General features: G+C 41.4%; 1 protein-coding gene across 1 annotated transcript in view; it reads right to left on the reverse strand.

The window, feature by feature from the left end:
• trhde.1 (thyrotropin releasing hormone degrading enzyme, tandem duplicate 1) overlaps positions 1-21,882 on the reverse strand; it is a 167,440-nt gene that overhangs the window by 107,906 nt on the left and 37,652 nt on the right. The window contains exon 4 of the mRNA XM_070854016.1: positions 16,098-16,224. Within this exon, the coding sequence (XP_070710117.1) occupies positions 16,098-16,224 (127 nt within the window). The remainder of the gene's footprint in view (positions 1-16,097; positions 16,225-21,882) is intronic.

The following is a 21,882-nucleotide window of genomic DNA, read 5'->3' on the forward strand; positions in this document are numbered from 1 at the left end:
TCTACGTTCACTTTTCTACCAAATGAAACTTTATATTTGTCTAATATTTGTTCTACAGTTCTACTGATACACTAAAATTCAGTCTGTGTTGTCCCTCACTGTTATCAACCCTGGCTAGTGTGCTTAAAGAATAAAAATGTAGTTGCTTTTTTTTTTTTTTTATGTGAAGTTTATGTGTGTTCAACGTCACAAGGGTACACAGCCTCACTTCCCTTCCAATTTCCTCACTGGTGTTTGTTGAGGTTTTGAAACTCGACACACTTCACAGCCTAGCAGACGTCAACTAAAGTGTTGTAAAAAGTTTGGTTTGAAACCCCATGAAGCCTCATTACTGCAGAGACAGAAGGATCCACTCAGACCATCGATCAATACTTCAATCGATCAGCGTTTCCTCAGGTGAACTGGTGTCTGTGTTACTTACTGTATATCTTCTACAAAATTCTGGATCTGTTTCCATCTCTGTCTCTCATTGTCGGCTCTCTCCCCCTTGTTTTATTGCTTTTTCAATTATTTTCTGTCATTTGTTCAGTCTGTTGCCTTTGATTTTGACAGCAGGAGAGCGGTGTGCAGACACACACACACACACACACACACACTCACACACACACACATACAGTGCTAAACCCTTTAGTGTGTTTGTGAACACATAAGTGTGTGTGTGTGGTGGGGGGTTTACATAACAAGCTGTCTGCTCGCCTTGAAGTGACACTAAAATAGCTGCTTCAGCTTCACGTTCTCTCTTCTCTTTGTCTTTAAAAGCACCAATTAGAGACATTTAATCACTGCGCTGGCTGTCCGGACGAGTTACACTCGGTTACACAGAAAGAGAGAGAGAGCGTTTCATTGGTCCTCTTGGGTCTCCAGGAAAAGCTGACTGTACTGAGCTGGAAAAGCCATTTCATATTTTTTCCCCACAACACGTTTTGCTCTTAATACTTAATTTCACATCTTCTAATGTTTGTCACAGTGATCATGTTCAAAATCATTGTTCCATTAAGAAGATATTAAAACTTAAACAGAGATGCATTAGTGGTTTTGGGTCTCTCTGCTTGTACCACACCATTAGTGGTTGCTACTTGCTTTAATGTCATATGAGTTCTGCCCTCCAACAGGCTTTAGATTTTGGTCAATCCCTCGGGGCAACTTAAACCATCCACTGCCCAATCTGGAGGCACTATGTAGGGATGCTGAAAACACTTTTGTTCTCTGTTAACACACTGGACCTTCTACAGCATGAGCTCTTCCCTCAATCAGGTTCTAAAGACAACAGCTGGAAGAGGCCAGCTAAGCCCGCAGGTTCAATTACTCCTAAATTTGGTTGAAAAGTGTCAGGAAAGGCTCAGCTTTGTCTTGTTGTTTCATGCTACAGTGCCCTAAGCTGCTTGCACTTGCATTGCAATAAATGGATAGTTTGGATTTTTACAAATGGGGTTGTATGAGGTACTTATCCTCAGTCAGAGGATTACCTACAGTTTGGAGGGGCGAGCAGGAGTCCCGGTGTGGATGCCAAGCAATGTTCTGCTGTGGACTGGGGCAGCAGGAAGTCAGATTCTAGCTAAAAAGGAAGAATCAATATTAGTTTAACTATATTAAGAATATTTTCACTACTTTGCATTGCTGTCAGACAGCACTTTCATATTGGGAACTGAAGCTGTTCTCTTTCTCTTTGAGTCCATTGACAACTCTAAATACAAGAGGGTTCCTTGCACCTCGTGGTGCTTGGGCCCTAATAACTTAAACTGATATAGATTTTTTTTTAGGTGGCGAAAATACATTTGTCTACTGCCCCCGTTCACAGCACTACAATGCTTAGCTTCTGTGCCAGTAATTCTTCCTGCTTCTCCAAACTGCTGTCCATCATCTACTACAGACAACACACCAACTATGGACAAGTACTTAATCGAACCCCATTTCAAAAACCTTTCCCGGTGACACACTTCTCGATGTTGTGTAGCTCAAATCATCTACACTCACATATTTTCTGGGATCCCATTTGTGGCCGAAGGGTCAACAGCCATGCCAAGAGCTGTCGCGACATTTTACTCAAAATCAAACGTCAACCTGCTTGTGGCATGAGAGGAAAATTCAAGGGCTCACTGAAGTTATTAGGAATCATCCCCTGGGAACCATGAATGTATAAAGTTTCATCTTAATGCTTCCAATAGTTATTAATAGAGCCCATAGATATTTTAGTCCGGATGAAAGTGGCGGCCTGCCTGACCAGCATAACCATCCACAAAGCTTACTTCACACTAATTACTATGTGATGGTCCCACAAAGCACAGTAAAACTTTCAAAGACCCCACGTTGTTTATTGCTGCATTATTCCTCCAAATGGAAACATGTTTTACATTATGCTATGTTATGTTAGAGAAATATATTTCTGTTTGGGCAGTGTCAGGCTGCACAGCAGTCTTTCTCGATATCCTTAAAAAGATTCAGATGAGAAGATAAATAGGGATTTCATACTTGATTTCGCAATATGTCAGTGTTCCCTTAATGCTATATTGTATTTAAAATCATCACATTGCAACTGTTTCAAGTGATGCAGTCAGCTTTCCAAACTGAAACTGCTGCATCGATAATGTCAAACACGTCTACAGCTTGTCATAAATGCAAATATTTCAGCACTGAAGCTGCAGTGCTCTGCACTTAGTTAATAAGCTGAGGCTGAGTCACATTAACTCTGAGTCCTCGCTCTGTCTAAGAAACTGAGTGTAACTCGTCCAGACAGTATAGTGATTAAATGTCTCTAATTGGTGGTTTTAAAGATAGTGTGTGTGTGCGTGTGTGTGTGTGTGTGTGTGTGTGTCTGTGTTGCATAATGAGCTCTGTTCTCATGTTGAAGTGACACTAATGGCTACACGCACAGAGGATTGAGCTCACGCAAGTCTTGAGGTTAGAGATTTTTGTGTGCTGAAGGGACAACGAACCAATAAACAGACAGACAGCTTTACAGCTTCCATCACTGAGGAAACTGTTCTGTACTATACAACTGACACTCGCCTGTCCCTCCATCTGTCTGTAACTCGTCATTCCCGCCTTTTGCTATCATTTCCCACTAAGAAACCCAGTCAAACACTGAAATCGTACTCCTGAGAAGCTGTATCTGTGCAAAGAAGGCATTATGGGTACCTGAGGGTTGAAGGGGCTTGCAGGAGAGCTGACGTGCACACCTCATAACTGAACAAAGTAGCGTGAGATGCTACAGGTGATCGACTTCCTGTCAGTTGAGGGCTTCACGAGATATGCCCTTAGCCTGTAGTATAAAAGAAACAACTATGCGAAAGTCTCTAAACAATACCTGAGCACATCACTTGTGTGCAGACTTAATAGCCCCTGAAGCTCTGCTTCACTGACTAAAAACTTACCCATCAATCAACAAATCAGGACGGAGTATCCACTACATACCAAAAAGGTGCAGAGGTGAAAACAGTAATAGTTTGCCCAACTCCCAAACAGGCCTTTGACAGGTATTGACAAACCTTCACTTTTTCTCACAAAAGGTGTTTATTTGTGTGAAAAGTGCTCGTCTGTCTGTGTTCCGTGATAGACTGACCACCATTGACTTGCTGATGTGCTGATCAAGAGATCTCCAGACTTACAGGTTGATATTGAACTAAATTTGGTTGAAAAAAAAATTCTGTTTTAATGCTAATGCTAGTAGACCTTTGGTTAGGTTTAGGTCACAGTTGAGGTTAAATTAAATACTTTAAAGTTGAGAAAAGTGACTTTTGTCGTGGTTATACGTTTTTACGGTTTGGGAACAACAATCATGTCGGTTAGGAAACAAAGTTGTTTAAGTCCAATGTTTCATCTGCCCCACTTTTGTCGCTTTATAATAATGTCACCTGACTTCCTCCTTTGCTTCTGTCATAATTAGTATGGCTGCCCGATTGCTTTTGCCTCATTCATGTAGAATTGGAGAACTTTAACATTAACTTCCGAGTCATCATTACCGGGACCAGGAAAACTCTGATTCTTCTGAAAGCTTTGGTATATGCAACTGGGCACTTACTTACACAGATGTGTCTGACAAAGAATCAAATATGGATGCCTAACGTGAGGCAAAGAGCGTTGTTCAGTGTGATTAAACCCACATTTAATGAGTGGTGTTATATTGCCAATGGACAGTATTTTAATCTTCATACAACCAACCTTTAAATCATACAACCATTTTGATGACGTGAACTCGCACAAGTACCCAGTTTACATGGGAACCCCTCCATCTTTACTATTTATCTCATCTGACGTGAATGCAGTATTCATCATGTATGATCATATGACTTGAATTTCAAACAGTACATATCAATATGCTTCACAGTGAAAAGGAAATTTAAACGCTGTTCACACAGCAGTTGAATGTGACATTGACACTTTTACGCTTGATCTCCGCGACTCACTGGAACCACAGTTGCTGCAGCTTATGTACCGTGCATTTAAACAAAGATAGATCAATGACCAATATGCAGGATTTTCTAAGCAAACACTGCTCCCATGAAGTTTTATTGTGGTTTTCAGCAGAGATGCCAATCCTGGGGTCCTACAGCTATTCAGAGAAAAGCAATTTAAGCACATCCACAAACAATTCACTGCGGTTCTTTGTTTTAGTTGAACAGCAGCGATCGGCTTGTTAACCCCGAACCTGATGTTGTCTCAGCTGAAGGGGATTTCTGCTCTCCTCTGTGAAATCAATTCACCTCAGTATCTCCTCAGGATCTGAGACACTCAAGTCTCATCTGTGACTGTCGTCCTCCAGCTTTTTGGAAATAATCCCTTTAAAGTCCTCTCAGAGGTCCTGGATGGTTTTGGCTCTGTTTTGCTCACTGCTGGAAATAAATTCCTCACCTCTGGCTGTTTCCCAAACTGCTTTGAAACAGAGACTGTGTCCTAAAGAGACCCAGTGTTCATCCATCCTGTCCTCTGAACTACAGGCCAACCTCCAAATTACCTTACTGGGGCGAGGTCATAGAAAGGAATTGTTGCTAAAAGACTTTTGAAGTAGATAACATTGATAACATCTTCATTCATTGTCATTGCGCTTTGTGCAGAGTGGAAGTCCACAGAGCATCTTTAAAAGACAGGAAAGCACTTAGAGCAGGTTGATCTGATAGGAAAGGGAAGCAGAGCAAAGGTAGATGTCTTGCTTTGCTGTTTTTCAATTGATATGTGAACAAAATGACTAATGAGATAGAATAGAATAGAAAGCCTTTATTGTCATTGTACTGGGTACAATGAGATAATTCTACTTGTATCTACTTGGCATCCATAAACATCCATAAATCTGGTAAGACATCATGGGGAAAAAGTAGCTTCAGAATGAATTGGGTGCTGAGACTTGGAACATGTTATCCAGTTCTTTTGGTAAATCCATGGTTTGGAAAGTATCACATATATACCCATGTGGGGAAAAAGAGGATCACAAGAAGGAACAAATCCCCCAGGATTCCTCCTCTGGGGTTTGAGAAAGCCCTGGTATAAAAGAGATCCCAGACAGCTGCTTGTTGATGTAGGTGGAAAGACAACATCAAAATAATATATTTACCATGTATACAGTACTAATACAATAAAAAATTATAATAATAATAATAATAACAAGCTCCTCTCGGTGAATGATGCTGCACTGTTAACACTGGAGAGTCTGTGCGGAGGAATGGGGATGTAGTGGATGTGAAAGCTCCAGATTTCACCGAGACAGGCAACTTCATGGACTTGCGAAGTGGGAGCTCTATCTGTGGATCTATTCTTTGTGAATCCAACTTTTACAATTAATGGCTATAGTGGGGTCTAGGGAATCCTGTAAAGGTGCCTTATGGCAGAGACTTGGATTGAATCATGCTCTTTGCTGGTCTTTGCAGTTTAGAAATTCTTTTCATAAGACTAAACGTCTGTCTGAAACTGTTGCCATACAGCAAATAATATTTATTTGATAATATTTATTCGGTCATTCTGGCCACTTTCGGGGGGAAGCAGAACAAACAGTATCCACGCCACTGATATATTTCATCTTAAGTGGCTGCGGTGCACAGATGATGAATATATTTACACACCCAGCAGGCTACATCGGCTTTCATTTGGAGTTGTTTGTGTCGACCTGATGGATGGAAGTCCAATATTTCCGCTCTCTTTAAACTCCGTTTTTGCTGCCAAATGTTCCACTTCCCTCCTCAGCTGGTACAGTGTGCAGCCCAGTGGGTATATCAGAACGCATTTGATGAAAATCTATGGGTTTATGAGAGAGGTGAGACTGAGGCCAAGGCTACACATACTTACATGAGTATTTTTTTTAAACTTTTGCCTTTTGTCTGCATACAAATGGCGTTGCAGGTCACTGAAAATGTGAGTTTTTTAAAATTATTTCCTTTGTTATCATCATCGTGAAGGGACATTTCCTTGCCAGCAGGGCTATTTATGTGTTGACACGTAAATGTACAGTTACGCTTCCAACTTATTCAGGAACATAAGCGTCTGGTTTTGGATCTGACCCAGTCAGATCTCTAGTTCATGGGACGGCTTTGTGAATTAAGCGGTTGCTGCTCTTGTCTTTGAGTGAGCTGCTTCGCCCGCAAATTGAAGGGCAGGCAACTATAACGAGATGGCCTGCCAGTGTTGTCAAAAAAAGTTGCATGCACACTCCACTATTTAGCGAAGATTACTGTTATTTTTGGCTCTCGACAGCGCTTCAGTTGAATTTTTGCGTTTTCATATTCATATGAATGGAGATTTTTAAAGCGAACTTGTGTGAAGGAGGAAAATCCCTGTCTTACAAAACAACCAATGTACGTGTGGAGTGAAAACACTGATTGGCAGAGCTGAAATGGGTGAAACAAGTTTTCTTTATCACTCTAGATCACATATGTCAAACTCAAGGCCCGCGGGCCACATCCGGCCCGCTCGGTAAACAGCACTCCCACCTCTAATACTACAAATCCCACAATGCACTGAACAGCTGCAGCGCTAGTCAGGACCCGTGCAGCAGCCCCTCCTCCCGCAGGTATAATGACACACCGATCAGCGGATCAATGCATCGCTCAGCGCTGTTATAGCGACACTTAAGCTAGCAACCCCCAAAATAAATGGCTAAACGAAAAGTGGAGTTTGAAAACAGAGACTTTCAAAGCAGGTGGGGGACAGAATTTTACCTGTTTGTCTGCCGGAGGTGAACCTGTGTGTCTTGTTTGTGGAGCTGATGTGGCCATAATTAAAGAATATAATTATAAGACGACGCTACGAGACAAAACATCAGGATAAGTACAAAAAATAAAAAAATTATTTAAAATTCTATTTATTTTATTGAGGAAAAGTTGTTGAAGTTTGGCTGTTTACATTCATATTTCTGGATAAAATCTATATTATATTATTATATTATATTATATACTATAATAAAAGAGTCACTATTAGAGTCTTCACTAAATGTTGAGCCCGTTTGGCCCACGACTTTAAATTTTGGCCCTTTCTTTGATTGAGTTTGACACCCCTGCTCTAGATGAACTAAGTCAAAAAAAGAAAGTGGAGGAAAGAACCGTTCACCGTACAGTCAGTTTAGCTGACTACTGAACAGAAATGAACAGTAACAAGAATAGGAAGATTTCAGTTTTGGGATTTCAGTTTGAAAGTGGCAAAGCTGCAAATAAGTCAAAGTAAAGGAAGATCCCTTTGCTTTTGTTTTTTGAGTTGTGTACTGTGGTGCTGTTTCTCCACTTTGTTCATATCTTTTCAGCCTTGATTGAAGCTATTTGATGAAATACTATGACAGTATGAAATACTGAAATCTAAAATGAATCTAAATGTTTTTAATGACGGTACCTTTGCATCACATGAAAATATTCAAGATGCACCATTTTGTGTGCATTTCCCCATATTTCAGACTGGTGTGTGTGTGTGTGTGTGTGTGTGTGTGTGTGATATCTTTGGGACACTTTGGGATCTCCACTAGAATTTTAATAAAGTTCTGTCACTTTGTAACAGCCATTTGATGTTCAGCAGGGGAGATGAGGTTCAGTTTCTTATGTTATTGCTGTCTCTTTTGTTATGTGGAGAAACTTTGTCAAGTCACCGCGGTCTAAAAAAGAAGGTTCTCCTCACTTTACTGAATATTAATGCTAAATTCTTTCAAGCAGCCCTGAATGAAGCGGAAGGGCCGACTAACTGGAAGAGACTTCAGCTCTCAGCTTCACTGAGGCAGCAGCAGGCAGACAGCTGACTGGCCTGCAGCTCTTGAGTGTGCGTGTTTGTGTCTATGTGCATGCTTTAATGTGTGTGTGTGTGTGTGTGTGTGTGTGTGTGTACAAACGTGTGTGTTTCAGTTTGGTCCATCTGTTGTTATGCGTCAGCCTGAGGCGACGGCATGAGAGAAGGAACGAGAGACAAAGAGGAAAGAAAGAAAAATGGAAAGAAAAGATGAAAAGATACACAAGTAAAAGAATGCAGTGTGTGTGTGTGTGCTGTGTGTGTGTGTGTGTGTGTGTGTGTTGAACCTCAGGCGGTGCTGTCTGTGTGTTTCTGTGGATCCCAGATGGAGCCAGAACTCAACAGAACACATTAGTCCACTTGGCGTGCTCACACACACACGTTCAGACACACTCAGATATTCAGTGGAATTCTCCTGACAGTTGGATCACCTGAGCCTCTGCTCGCTCTGCCGCTGCAAGATTTCTGCTCCACTGGAACAGTCAAGCGGATTCCTACGGAAGCCCGGAGAGGCATGTTATCGCATCCCTTAGTTATTTCGACTTCAGGATTGGAAAGAACGAGGGGGAAGGCCAACTCCCAGGCTGCAAGAGTAAGAGTTTCCGCAGAAAGTGAAGGCGCTCGAGTATCTCCCGGTTTCATTTGCAAGTTAGAAAAAAAGAAGTCAAGGAGGGAAAGAGGGAAGGAAGTAAAGAAAGGAAGGAGGAAGGGATGGAAAAAGGAAGGATTTGTATGCTCCACTGGATATGTAATTTCTTAAGCTACAGATTTTAGACTTGGACTCATCTGCTCCAAGACTTGACTTAATCAGTTGAATGAGCACCAATGCCTCTTTCTATGCATATACATTTTTTTTTTCTGGTGCACTTCTTTACCTCTGGAAGGAACAGAAAAGACCTTTCACCTCAAGGTTATTGTTCCGTTATCTTATAATCCAGACTTTTGAGATGAGATGAAGAAAAAGTTTCAGTGAAACGACAGTAAACATCAGCAGGCTCAGGAAAAATTGGCATAGAAAGTTGCCACATAGGGTTAAAAACCTCCCCCAGCTGATGAAAGTCGTTCTTTATTAACTATTGTCACGGCGGAACAGTTGGATAGAGATGGAAGACTAATAATAGAGATGAAAGATAGGTTTATTTGATATTTAGGCTCCATTGGGACCCCATTTCCTGTGACAAACTACATCCCTGAACATTTATAATAATGACGTTGTCATTTGCTCAGTGTTGTGCTGCACGGTTACCATTATTTAGAACAGACACAAGTGACTTTACGCGTACATCTAAATGAGGTGATGTCAGGCTGAAAAGATCGCGTTGCCCATATTACTTTCTCTTTTTTTTAATAAAAACTGAAATCTGGTTTGCGTCTCTTATCGCCGGCTCGAGTCAAGTCGCGTCTTCGCCTCCCATTCTCTCCGAATGCTGCAGATGAAACATGACTTTCTCTGACAGCGTTTTTCATTACAGTCAGCTTGGTTGCTTTTGTAGAGCGAGAGGCGAAGGTGCAGCTGAACAAAGTGGTTTAGTTTAGTGCGAAACGAGTAATTAAAATGTAGCACTTAGTGTTTGCCTTTACACTTAAAGCTCGTGATCAAACGTGAATGGATGTTTTGGTTGTCAGCAGAATCAAAGATTGAGCGATTGTTTTTCATTTCTAGACCCTTTAGTCAAATCTTCGACTTTATAGACTTCATAGGGAATTTGCATATGCTAATTCGTGTTTTCCTTTGGGCCACTTTAAGCCATTAGGACAGACAGTAGAGACATTACAAGAAGTGAGGGCGGGAGAAACGCGCGGCAAAGGTCCATAGCTGGATTTGATTCATGGTTCATGGCTACTCTCTAAGACGCAGTGGCGCCCCTTGCATGAGAAAATTTACCATGTGGGTTCAAATAGAACCGCCACCAAGGAACCGCCACCAAACACACCAGAAGCTTATATCTCATAAAAATGATCAGATCTCATTCCTAAATAGTACTGACATGCTTCTCTATCTGGATGTATCTACAAGGAAAAAGGTTTTACAATACAGAGGAGCGGCCTATTAGATTCTTACACTTTTCTGCGTTGAAGATCTCATCTCCACCCGGTATTAACATGTGATCTGTATCTGGATGATGACACCAGGAGTTAATGAGCCTTCTCGTCGTCTGCTCGCATTTCGATTGGATCTCAGGATGCAAATTCGGAAGGTGTAGCTGGCAAACCTGTTAACTGTGGGATATTCTAGAGGGACTGCTACAACGTGCGAGGTGAGGTGAGGTGAGGTGAGGTGAGGTGAGGGTCGCATGACAGCCGAAGTGTCTGTTTAGCAGTGTTGCCATCTAGGCTACTGTTACATATCGTACATTGTAAAAAGGTAATCAGAGCCAGTGAGGGAAGTGCTCAAGCACGTGACCTTTACCTTGCCCTCAGATGTCCTCTGAAGTGATGCTAAGAATGGGCTCTAGTTATATTTTAAAGGAGATCTGCTCGTCTTTCGTTTTTGAGCCGTGTGCACTAAAACTTTAAAAGACAGCGGCCACACTTAGCGGATGAAATTTACACCCGAACATGATCCAGTCACTAGGTCAGAACATTCACACCGTGCACTGATAGATATCCAGATACAGATGTTAATACCAGGGTTTAGAGAGGATCGTTTGGTCTGGCTGTGCCACTTGAGGAAAGGTCAGGGGGGGTCAACAAAATCAAAATCAAAATCACATCATCCTGTGGGGGACACGAACATTCACACCAACTCTGGGCGGTAAATGTCGAGATATGTGGAGCAAAGAACGAGACAGACAGATGGACATCCTTAGGCTCCTCTTTGAAGGGACGAAAAAAAACTAAATGATTCTGACTACAGTTCTTTATTGTTATGATCTGCGTCTTCATCCGTCTGTACGGTGCGGTTTTTCCCTCTGTCCCTTTAAATTTGTATCTCTGCTCATCATTTCTCTCTCGCTCTCTCAGGGGAGCTCGATGCCCTGCATGACAACAGATGGAGCCCTGAGGCTTTGGGACCACACACACACACACACACACACACACACACACAGAGTGAGCTGGCAGCAGCGGGGTGGGGTAAGAGGCAAGCTGTGGTAAAGACTGATGTCAACATCAGTACAAATGCGCGTGCACACACACAGACGCACACACGATCCGTGGGTGTGTGTAGATGAACAGGGTGAACGCACACAGTAGATTTATAATGGAAGAATGCATTCAGTCACTCCTGACACACGCTCTAACACACACACACACACACACTGAAAGAAAAAAGGAAATATCTGACTAGATTTACGACAGAAAATCAAATCAAAAAAGAGGAATCCATGCAGACAGAGTTTGAGCTCGTCGCATTTGCGTATTTACCACAGTTCACACTTGAATTTGGAGCTAATTTGAGTTTCAAAACTTCAAAACACTAAGTTGAGAGGGCATTCTGGGATTTTGGGACCGCTGTTTGGCACAGTATCATTGTAACCCTCTGGTGACTCCATCCGTCCATTTGAGTGTCTGGCTCCTGTTCAGGACCACATTAGCAGCTTGCTACGCAACCCAAGCATCTTTTTCCCATCAAGTTTCTTTATCACCTCCCGGTGCATCACGAACCATGCTGGGAGACCTATCGCCTCCTGTGTGTGCTGGGGTCCCTGGAAAATAAGTCATAATTGGAAACTCCTCCAACTGAGGGGAACCTCAGCAATCAGTGAGGCTGACACATACGCTAACTGCTTAGTTCTCTGTTCACATCTATCTGCTTTTTTTTTTTTTTTCCACCACTCAAGAATTGGGAGGTGAGATGCCTGAGCTCTGACACAGGAGGCAGCTGCTCTCTCCTCACTGACTGACCCCTTGTACTCTCAACACCACCTTCCTTTGGTGATTAAGAGAAGAAAACATCCCGGAGACTCAAGCTAGTTCAAGTGCAAGGCTTTAACCCTAGAGATACTGTCCCAGAAAAAGGGTTGAAAACATCTGTAGAGGGTATCTGCAACACACGCATTGTTGGCACTTTGGAGGACCAAACGTGAGCTGGCTTTAGCCCATACATTGTTGACATCTCTGGCTCTATTTTAGGAATGTGGGCACGGGTTGATTTGGAATGAGAATCAGTCTCAGTTAGCAGCACACAGCTAAGCTTTGGGCAAATGTTGACAACTGGAACCCGACCAGTGTACTTGGGCAGATTCTGGTGTTTCATCAATCACGAGTCTGGCATAAGTCTAACAGCCAGGTGGTGCCAAGTTTAATGAAGGCCACGGTTGAGCGAAAACATTTTCACTACCTGGGCCTGACGAATTCTACAGAGTAACACTAAGCTCTGTAGTGGTTTTCAGAGCATTTGGACCAGTAGCACCCAATTATCTGACTATTTCTGTTTTCAGTCCGTCAAACTCCTCCACACACGCTGTTCAACCATGACCTGAGTTTCTTACCGACCCGATCTGATGATTTTAAGTTACTGTTTTTGGAGGAGAGATCTGTATGCTGTATCACATAACCTCCATATAAACTTAATCACATATTTTATCAATGCTGGTCCCGCGAGACTCATGTGCATAAGAGAATATTTCACAAGTTAGGTCTACAGCCGTGCCTGCTTCTCTGTGTACGGTGCTTCGGGCTAAATGCTAATTTCGGGCATGCCAACATGCTTGTAGTAAGCATGCATTTACAAATCAATGTGTTAAAAAATTACAAAACATTAATTACTAATTACAATTTGTCCCAAGGAGGACATGAATGTCTATAGCTAATTTCATGGCAGTCCAGTCAAGACATTTCACAAGAAACTCAGAACTTATGGTAGTGCTTGATAGACCATCATATAGAAGACATACATCTCTGTGCAAAATGTTCCAATCCAGGACGTAGGAATGAGCGGGAATTTAGACCCGCTGATGGCACGAGATGAAAAGTCATGAACTTGTGTTCAAAATGAATGGAAACCCAGTTTTGTGGTGGACCAACTAGACAACAAGCTATCTATTGCACTAACGTTGCATCTGGACCATATGTCTCTATTTTAATTGGCTGTTTTGGTGTATAGTATATGCCAGCACATGTTTTTATACTGATGCAACATATTTTCTATATTTGAAATTGTTATTTCGTTACAGCATGAGCATTTGGTTCCATTGCATAATTGGTGTTATATGAGAGTCTTACTTCGATGTGAAAGATTGTCACATTCTCAGATCTGAAGGAGTATATGGTTGAAGACTATTTCCCAAAAGCCCTTTGGAAAATGTCAAGCCTTCACTGTCATCAAGTTAAAACCAGTCTCTTCTTGAGTCCTTGATGTGAAATTGACATCTTGGAGATGAAAGTGTTCACCTGACATCTCATTGCGACCTGGTCTAGACCACAGGATGTCACCTATAACTCAGCAGCAACTGGCCTGTTAATGCAGCTAATATCAGTGCAAAGGTCAGAAAGGGGAAGTATATGTCAAACCTAATCTGAGCGGCTAGAAATAAACAGGATGCTTTGACTCAAAGCGAATTTCTAATGTGATGAATGGATGTAGACAGGAAAGAAGTGTCTGACATATACAATATGGAGCCACAGTGATCACATTAGCCTGTTTGGGCGTGGAGAGGAAATAGGAAATGCACCACTGTGACATGGATAATTGCTTCTGGCAGGACAGAAGTGTAAAACACAAACAATTATGAAGACAGAAGAAGAGGAAGAAGTGAAAGAAGGGGAAGGTGATGAAATTCGACTGCTCCGACACAACTCATTAACTTGGAGAGAAAAGATGGGAGTGTAAACATCAAATATGGTGGCACTGAGCTGTACGTTCATTTTTTAGGGAGGTGGGTCTGCCGCTGAGAGACTGAAAGTTTTACAGCATGAAACAAAACCTGCAGTCCACTAAGAAAAATGTGTTGCACCAGGATCAAAAGGATCTACCACCCATCCCAAAGTGAGGCACCAATAGAAAAATCTTTTTGGCCGCAGGGACTTTTTCTACAACCCTTTTCATGAACTCCCATTGACCATTTTGAAGGCAAAAACCTGGTTTAAGTTTTCAATCCTGGGTCCCAAAAAGACTTTGAATCCTAAGACTTTCTGATGGGGCAGGTTCAAGAAGGTGTTTCTGGTGCTAAACTTTGCTGACTGGTGAAACACCTCAGAACTACTAAATCTTGCATCCAACATTCATTCATGTTGCCAACAATCATTGTTTTTTGTCTTTAATACTTGGATCGGAAATTCTTCCAATGTTATCAATTCAACGCTTGAACTTCTTTCCTTTTCCACAGTTCGTCATAACAAGAAAAGCACTTGTGATTAATAACGATAAAAACAACCACATTCTATTAAGGTGACTCAGTTCCATGTTGATGGTATTGTGCGTGCTGATTCACTGGTATGGCTTACAAGGAACCTCAATGTTTCAAAATGTTTTCAACCAGAATCTTTAAGGAATATGTGAGCAAATAAATGTAGTAAGATAAACAGAGAAAGTCGAGCAAAATAAAGCTTGTTATCTGACACAGATGTCATTCAAAAATCACATCGACTACTTTAAGAAATCACTTCAAGTTTCTCTCCAACCACATTGCAACACTTTCACTTTGATTGCATTTACTGCTTATACTTGAACTTCTGTTTTAACTTCAACTTCTTTCAGTGCTTGAACTTCAGGTCAAAATTTAATTCTCTCAACGTCTGCAATTACTGTGCTACCAACACATTTAAAATGTGCAAATAATCAAATTATGCTGTTTTAAATGTCGAAACTTGCAAAAAAAAATGGAATCTTATAATTTTCTTTGACACATCGGCTCCTTTTCTTTTGCGCTTCAAGTGAATTGTAAAGTCCCTGCATCGCTTCCACTTAGACTGGCACTCGAACTCCTCAACATTTCTACTTTAACTGACACTTCTTTTAGCGCTTCAACTTGGGTCCAACTTTGAGTCTGTTCGGCGCCTCGAATTTAATTATAGCCACAAAAAAAAAAAAAAATCACATTATAAGACCCTTTTTTTTAAGAATCACATTTTCTCACCTCGGCTGACACTTCAACTCCTTTGGATGATTTGCACTTCCACTGAAAGGTCTAATTACTTGAACTGTCACAAAAAAAAACCCTTTCATGTGTCCATTTTGTAGTAACTGCCACTTCAAGTGTCCACTTCAACTTCACTCAGTGCTGTGACTTCACCTCACCTTTTCAAAAAGCTTTAAAGAACAAAATTTGGACATTTATATGTTTGAATTCGGCAGTGGACACAAGAGCGCTTGCGTTTTCTTCACTTTCACTTAATTCATTAGGGATCAAGCTACCTCAGAGGTCTAAAAATAAGCAGAATAGAGTTGATTTAGCTTCGCTATAAGTCCATGCAGTCCATACTTTGATGCCTTACTTTGTTGGGTATAAACCCATCGGTCTACTGCATCCTTTTTTTCACTTAACTAAATAAGCTTAACCTCTCTGATGCACAAGTGTTTAATGTCTGAACACAAACGGCTGCGCAGGAACTGTCTGAGGTTCAATTCCCAGACCTAATCACAGTGCACGTCCCCCTGACACACAGGAAGAAAAGGAGGACATAGTGTTTTCTTTGCCTGATATGAGTGCAAATTGATGAACCCAACAGCAATTGTAGGAAGGACAAAGAGTTGGCTGACGTCCCTAAAATGGGCAGCCCGGGAAGGGGAAGTTGTTGTCTCTTTTCTAATTTGGATCAGCAGGGGGATAGGAAATCTAACAGCAAGGTTTTTATCTAATGAAAGCTGACAGGAAATCAGAGGAACAGAGTGTTTCTTTCAGGCTATAACTGAATCTGATGACTCTGAGGGGTTCCAGGCAGAAGTGAAGAGGGCAGCCAAAACCTTCGACAAACAGCACGACCAAATTACATCAAAAGAAAGGAAAGGACATCAGCAGCCTTACCTAGCTTGGGCAGTGAGTACTGAACTTTAAAGTAGTCCTGGTAAAATCCCAGAAGCCTCTTGGTGATATGGAGAGCGTAGTCGCCTGCTCCGCTCGAAATGGCATCCGGCCGAGCGTACAAACGGATCTACAGACAAAGACATAAAGGAAGCGAAATGGAATCAGGCAGATTTTAATAGAGATGGATTTAAAAACAGATTCAGACAGAGAGGAAATGAAATCAGTACATGCTCAGCACCTCAGAGAAGAAAATGGAATTAAGCCAAATTTTTATACAGAGGGGGAAATTAAATTTGGCAGTTTACAATCAAATCTCCATGGAGACAAACAGCATAGGGCTCAGGGTGTATTAAACTCTACACAGGAAATGATGCAGTTAGTCAGTTTGAGTTTAAGTTCAAATCTGACACACATTCAGTTAGGTTTTTTGTCCAAATGTACACAGACACAAAGGGAAATGGAATCAGGCCAGTGTTAGGCAGGTCATGTCTATAGAGAGAATAAGTGAATCAGGCCGAGATCGTGTGCAGCTTTCCAGACAAAATGATGCAGTCAGGATGAGTTTTTGGTTCAAATCTACAGGAAGAAAAATGGATTTACAGCTGCAAGGAAAAACCATCGACATTTAGACACAGAGGGAAAAAATAAAAGGAAGATAAAAGCTCTGCTTTAGGTGGATTCCAATACTTCTCACAGCAAAAATCAAATATTCACAACATGCCGATGCTGAGAGTGTCCTCATTACTGTGCAGGACAAAGACTCGCACAGTAGCTGCAGCTTCATTCGTTCAACTCTCAGGTTGATTATGTTATTTGCATCACGTTTTTATGCTCGGAATAAAAAAAGGTCAATTTCAACAGTGAATTAACCGTGAATGCATTAAAGTGAATCTCTCCATCGTCAGCACACGCGTTCCAAATGCCAATCAGTGATCAATCCCACCAGATCACATGACTGCTCCACATGTGTCAGCAGGGCTGGGGCGGTGCAGTGACCTCACTGCTGACCTCATTAGAAGAACAACGGGATGACATGCTGACTGTGTGTGCATATGCGTGGGCAAGGTTATTATAGTGATCCAAAAGGAAAGTAGAAAAGTGCAGGAAAAAGCTTTTAGTTTACTGGAATAAAAATAAACAGTAGACTTGAGAATAAAGCTGAAACTGAATGTTATTGTGTATCTACAAAACTATGCAGGAAATGTCTTAAGTTTTAGTCTTTGGTCAAATTTGTCAACACAGCACGAGGAGACATCTACAGATGTCTACAAGTCTGATCTTCAATTTGCCCCTGGAAAATACCCCCAATATTATAATAAAACACTAAAATAAAAATTGAAAACAACAAAAACTAAACTATAACTTAACATTTTAAACAATAAAAACTAACTTGAAAAGAGCAAACCCCACTCTGGACATTAGGTGGAGACTAAACTGAATTTAAAACTAAAGAAAAATAAAAGCAATTAGAAACAGAAACGTCTGGTGTGAATCTTCACAGCCCGCCGATCGAACTGAAATAGCCCAACTAAAATAAAAGTAAGAACAAAAACTTTGAAATCAATATTTTTAACCAGTTTTGATACCAACTTTGTATTTTTTTTTTTTTTACTGCGGTGTCAACGTGCCCATCTCCTGTGGCTCTGCAGCTCTGTCAAAACGTTTCACTTCACTAACTCTCGACTGATTCATAAAACTGAAGCGATTCTCAGGCTGACTGACGTACAGACATTTGCTCCATCTGAGTTCATTTTCTTTAAAAAAAAAAAAAAAAAGAAAAAAAAAAGAAAAGAAAAGCTTCTGAGCTACAAAGCAATTTGTAGAAGAGAAAATGAGCCGAGCTGCCGTTGAATGATCCAATATACATTCAGTGTTTGAATACTGGATCCCTGAGTGCTATATTATGGTTATTCCAGGTTAAATGCAGTTTTATGTGCACACATTTTTGTACATATGCGTTAGTGATGTATGGGTCATGGTGTTTTAATACCTGCATCCACCCCGACCTGTTATAGCAGCTACTCTGCACCGCCGGACCCACAAGCTACGCTACATATCATTAGTAGCACAAGTGTGGACAAAGCCAGATATAACACGTGGGCGCCCCTCAGTCCATGTGTGTGTTTGAGAGACAGTGGCAGACGGAGGGGAGTGGACGGTGGACTACTGAACTTTCTTATGCTGCCAGTGGAGTCACTTTTTGACCCACCTGCACAAACCCACGATATTTCTTAGCAGGAAGACGGGAACACCCCCCGACCCTCAGGTCAACCTGCATACATAATGTTTTCACCTGTATCCTGGTGTGAATGCACAGGGGTTTTTATGTGCATACCATATTATGTTGCATCTTTAAATATTTCAGATGTTTTGTTTGCAATGTTCTGCATGTAGTTCACCTCAATTTCATACATTTCTATACATTTTTGCTAATGTTGCTCATTATTATTTATTTTATGTGGGGCACGAAATGAAGATTAACAGGTTTAAAGCACACTAGAGCCCAATCATGTACCACACACCTACCGAGTGCTGCAGTGGTGATGTCAGCAGGTTCGAAGCAACATACACGTTCTATCAGTAGGCACAAAATAAAGAGCAAGACAAAATAAACTGTGTTCAGACTAAACATGAAGCCGATTTTATGGGTTAAAATCCACTGAACTATAAACCAAAACCCACGCTGCAGGCATCTACAGTGGGGACTGCCATTAACCCTGTGTTTCAAATATAAATAACCCACACACAAGCAGCCATGCCAGGACATGCCACTGTCTTATTTCCCAGCATCAATGTGGAACGACCCTTTCAGAAAGGGTTCTTTTTTTTTTTTTTTTTTACCATTTCCTCCATCGAAATGGTCATCAGCGACACTGCGTAGATGGAACACACATCAGACACCAGCACCCCGACGCTCTGCCTCTAACGCAGCAAAACAGGAACTCCAAGAGTTTGTCTGCCTCTCAGCACTCAGAGGTGGAACAAGTAGTCACATCCTTCACTTCAGAAAAAGTACCAATACAACAATGAAAAGATCCTCCACTACAAGCAAATATCCTTCCTATAATCAGCAAAATGTCTGCTCCGTCCGATATGTGATTAAGTGACATTATTAGACTGCTGATATTGTAGCATCGGTGTGAAAACGCATCATGTTACTGTTGGAGCTAGTGAGGTCCAGGGGGTTCCCAACCTGCAGGTCCGGCCGCTCTAAAGGCTCATTCTTCAGGCTTTTCTCTAATCTTTGTTTTACCTCTTCTGGCTATGAACAGCTCATACACATCTGAAGCATGTCGGGGCCCCAAACTACTGCTACAACTTTATTATACCAAGTCACAAGCTAAAACCATCGGTTTAATTCTTAACAATACATTGTATTTCATATGTTTTTTTACATTTAAAACTTTAAAGTATGCCTGGTAGTATAAAACGGAAATAAGTATGCAAAATACCTCAAAATTGGATTTAAGCATAGTGATTAATATACATGATATTGTTAATATTGATCAATATACGTAATTACTTCCCACCACAGGACTCTCCTCAGCTGTAAATCTCCTGAAATAATTCGCTTTGGCTGCTGACTCTCCTGTCCTGTGTGTTGAAACGGAGCAGTTAATCAGTCTGATCCATCCCAGAATAATTACAGACAAACACCATCAGCAGGACAGATACAGTGGGACAGGACGTGGTGATGTCACCGATCTATACGGGTGTATCAGCTGCAGCGGGTGAAGAACGCGTGCTGGATATTTTTCTGTCAGAGAGAGAAACCACCTCACTGTCAGCTGAAGGACGATGGAGGGTGGCTATCAAATACAGTGCACACACACACACACACACGACACAAACACACGACTCCTATCATTTTTCACATAAAGACGCTGGCAAATGGATACACACACACATATATACTCATACACATATCATGATGTAATGCTGCTGTATCATTGGTGTCATTTTGCAAACACACACACACACACACACACACACACACACACATATAGGTAAACATTACTGTCCCAGTAATGTCACTCTTCTATCTCTCTCTGCTTCACTTCCACTCTAATAAATTCTGTTTCCATACAGCTGTAAAATAAAAAACACACTGGATTCTGCAGAGTCGACACACACTGTAAATCAGGTTCAACGTGGGATCAGTATGCTCCCTCCAAACACACACACACACACACACACACACGCACACACACACGCACACACACACACACACACATCAAACAAAGATGAGTAAACTTCGCTCAGACTGGACGTGAAGCAGATTTTTACAGACGACGCGACCGCGGGCCAGTCAACATAAAGCAAGAAGCAGACTTGAAGGTTCTGTTTCAGAAACACTGGCTCCCCTCTTGAGATCCAACACTTTGGTCCAGACTGGAACATCTCAACGACAGTTGGATGGATGGCTGTAAAACTCCTTAGCGATACTCGTGGTTCCAAGAGGAGGAATCCTGATCACTCAACTCATCCGCAAAAATGAAATTGCGTGTATAAATTTGATGAACATTATACCTGCTGAAGCTGATTTTTGTAGCATGGCTGTGCACTTTTAGTTGTGTTTACTAGCAGAGCACGACGTGGCAAACATTTAGGGTCGCAGCGAGCTAATTTAAAAACTGGCGATGAATGATTCAACTGACAAACATCAGCTGAAAGTGATTAAGATTAATCCTATAAGGCCGACACTGAACTTCTGGCAGTGATCTACTCGACTCGTGCTCCCTGTACATGTGTTCCAAAGGTTGTTTGGAGGGGATCTCACTTTGTGACAGACAGATAATAATAATAATAATCTAGGCCTCTCATATCACATCTTTCAATATCATCATCAGCTCAACAATTTTGAACTCGGACATCCAGTAGTTGGTGTGAGAAAGGTGTAAAAGACTGCTCCTTTTATTTTAATGTGTCGGATACACATTTAATCACCTTTTTTTTTTATCCAATGCAAGTGAGCCCATTTTTAGGTTGTAGCCAGTGTTGGTCAAGTTACTTGGAAATAGTAATAAGTTACTGATTACTTCTCCAAGAAAGTAATCCAGTTACTTTACTGATTACTTACTTTTAAAAGGAATTAGGTACTTTAATTACTTTACTTAGTTACTTTTCAAAAACATGACGCACAATCTGAATACACTATAAAGCGATAGACCTTTCAGCCTAATTCTATTCTTTCTGCATATTCCATTATAGAAAATTGAATCAAATGAAACTGTCTTTTTTAAAACTTGTTTTATCAGTTTCAGTCTTTTAACTTTATGCACATTGCATCACTAAGTCCTGTCGCTCTCAAGTCTATTTTCACCTGTTTAGCAGGAGAGGGGCCCTCGAAGTTTCGCCCGGTGGAACTGGATGTGGTAGCCGCAGCGGGCATGTCGGTGGGGGGAACCGGGGGTTTGACATTCCCGTGCCGGCTAGCTAGGTGCTTGGTTAAATTTGAGGTGGAATTTTTTGATGTGGATAAAAGTTTTCTTCCCACTTCCCAATATTTTTGTCACCTTTTAACGAGTCAAACTCAAAGTAATGCCGGTACTTCCAACCATTAAACGCTGTATGTTCCTGCTCTCTCCCGTGCTCCATGTTGTCTCTTGTTCTTCACTTCACTTGTCTGTTGTTTACCACTGACGTCTGTTGTTTACCACTGACATCGCGCCGCTAATACGTTATTGTCACGACGTTATTGTCTCACAAAACAAAATCACGATTTAGTAACGCAGTAGCGCAGTAACGCAGCCTGAAAGTAACAGTAATCTAATTACTGTTTTTG

This window comes from Pempheris klunzingeri, chromosome 22 (assembly GCF_042242105.1).
Source record: "Pempheris klunzingeri isolate RE-2024b chromosome 22, fPemKlu1.hap1, whole genome shotgun sequence".
NCBI classification, from domain to species: Eukaryota; Metazoa; Chordata; class Actinopteri; order Acropomatiformes; family Pempheridae; genus Pempheris; species Pempheris klunzingeri.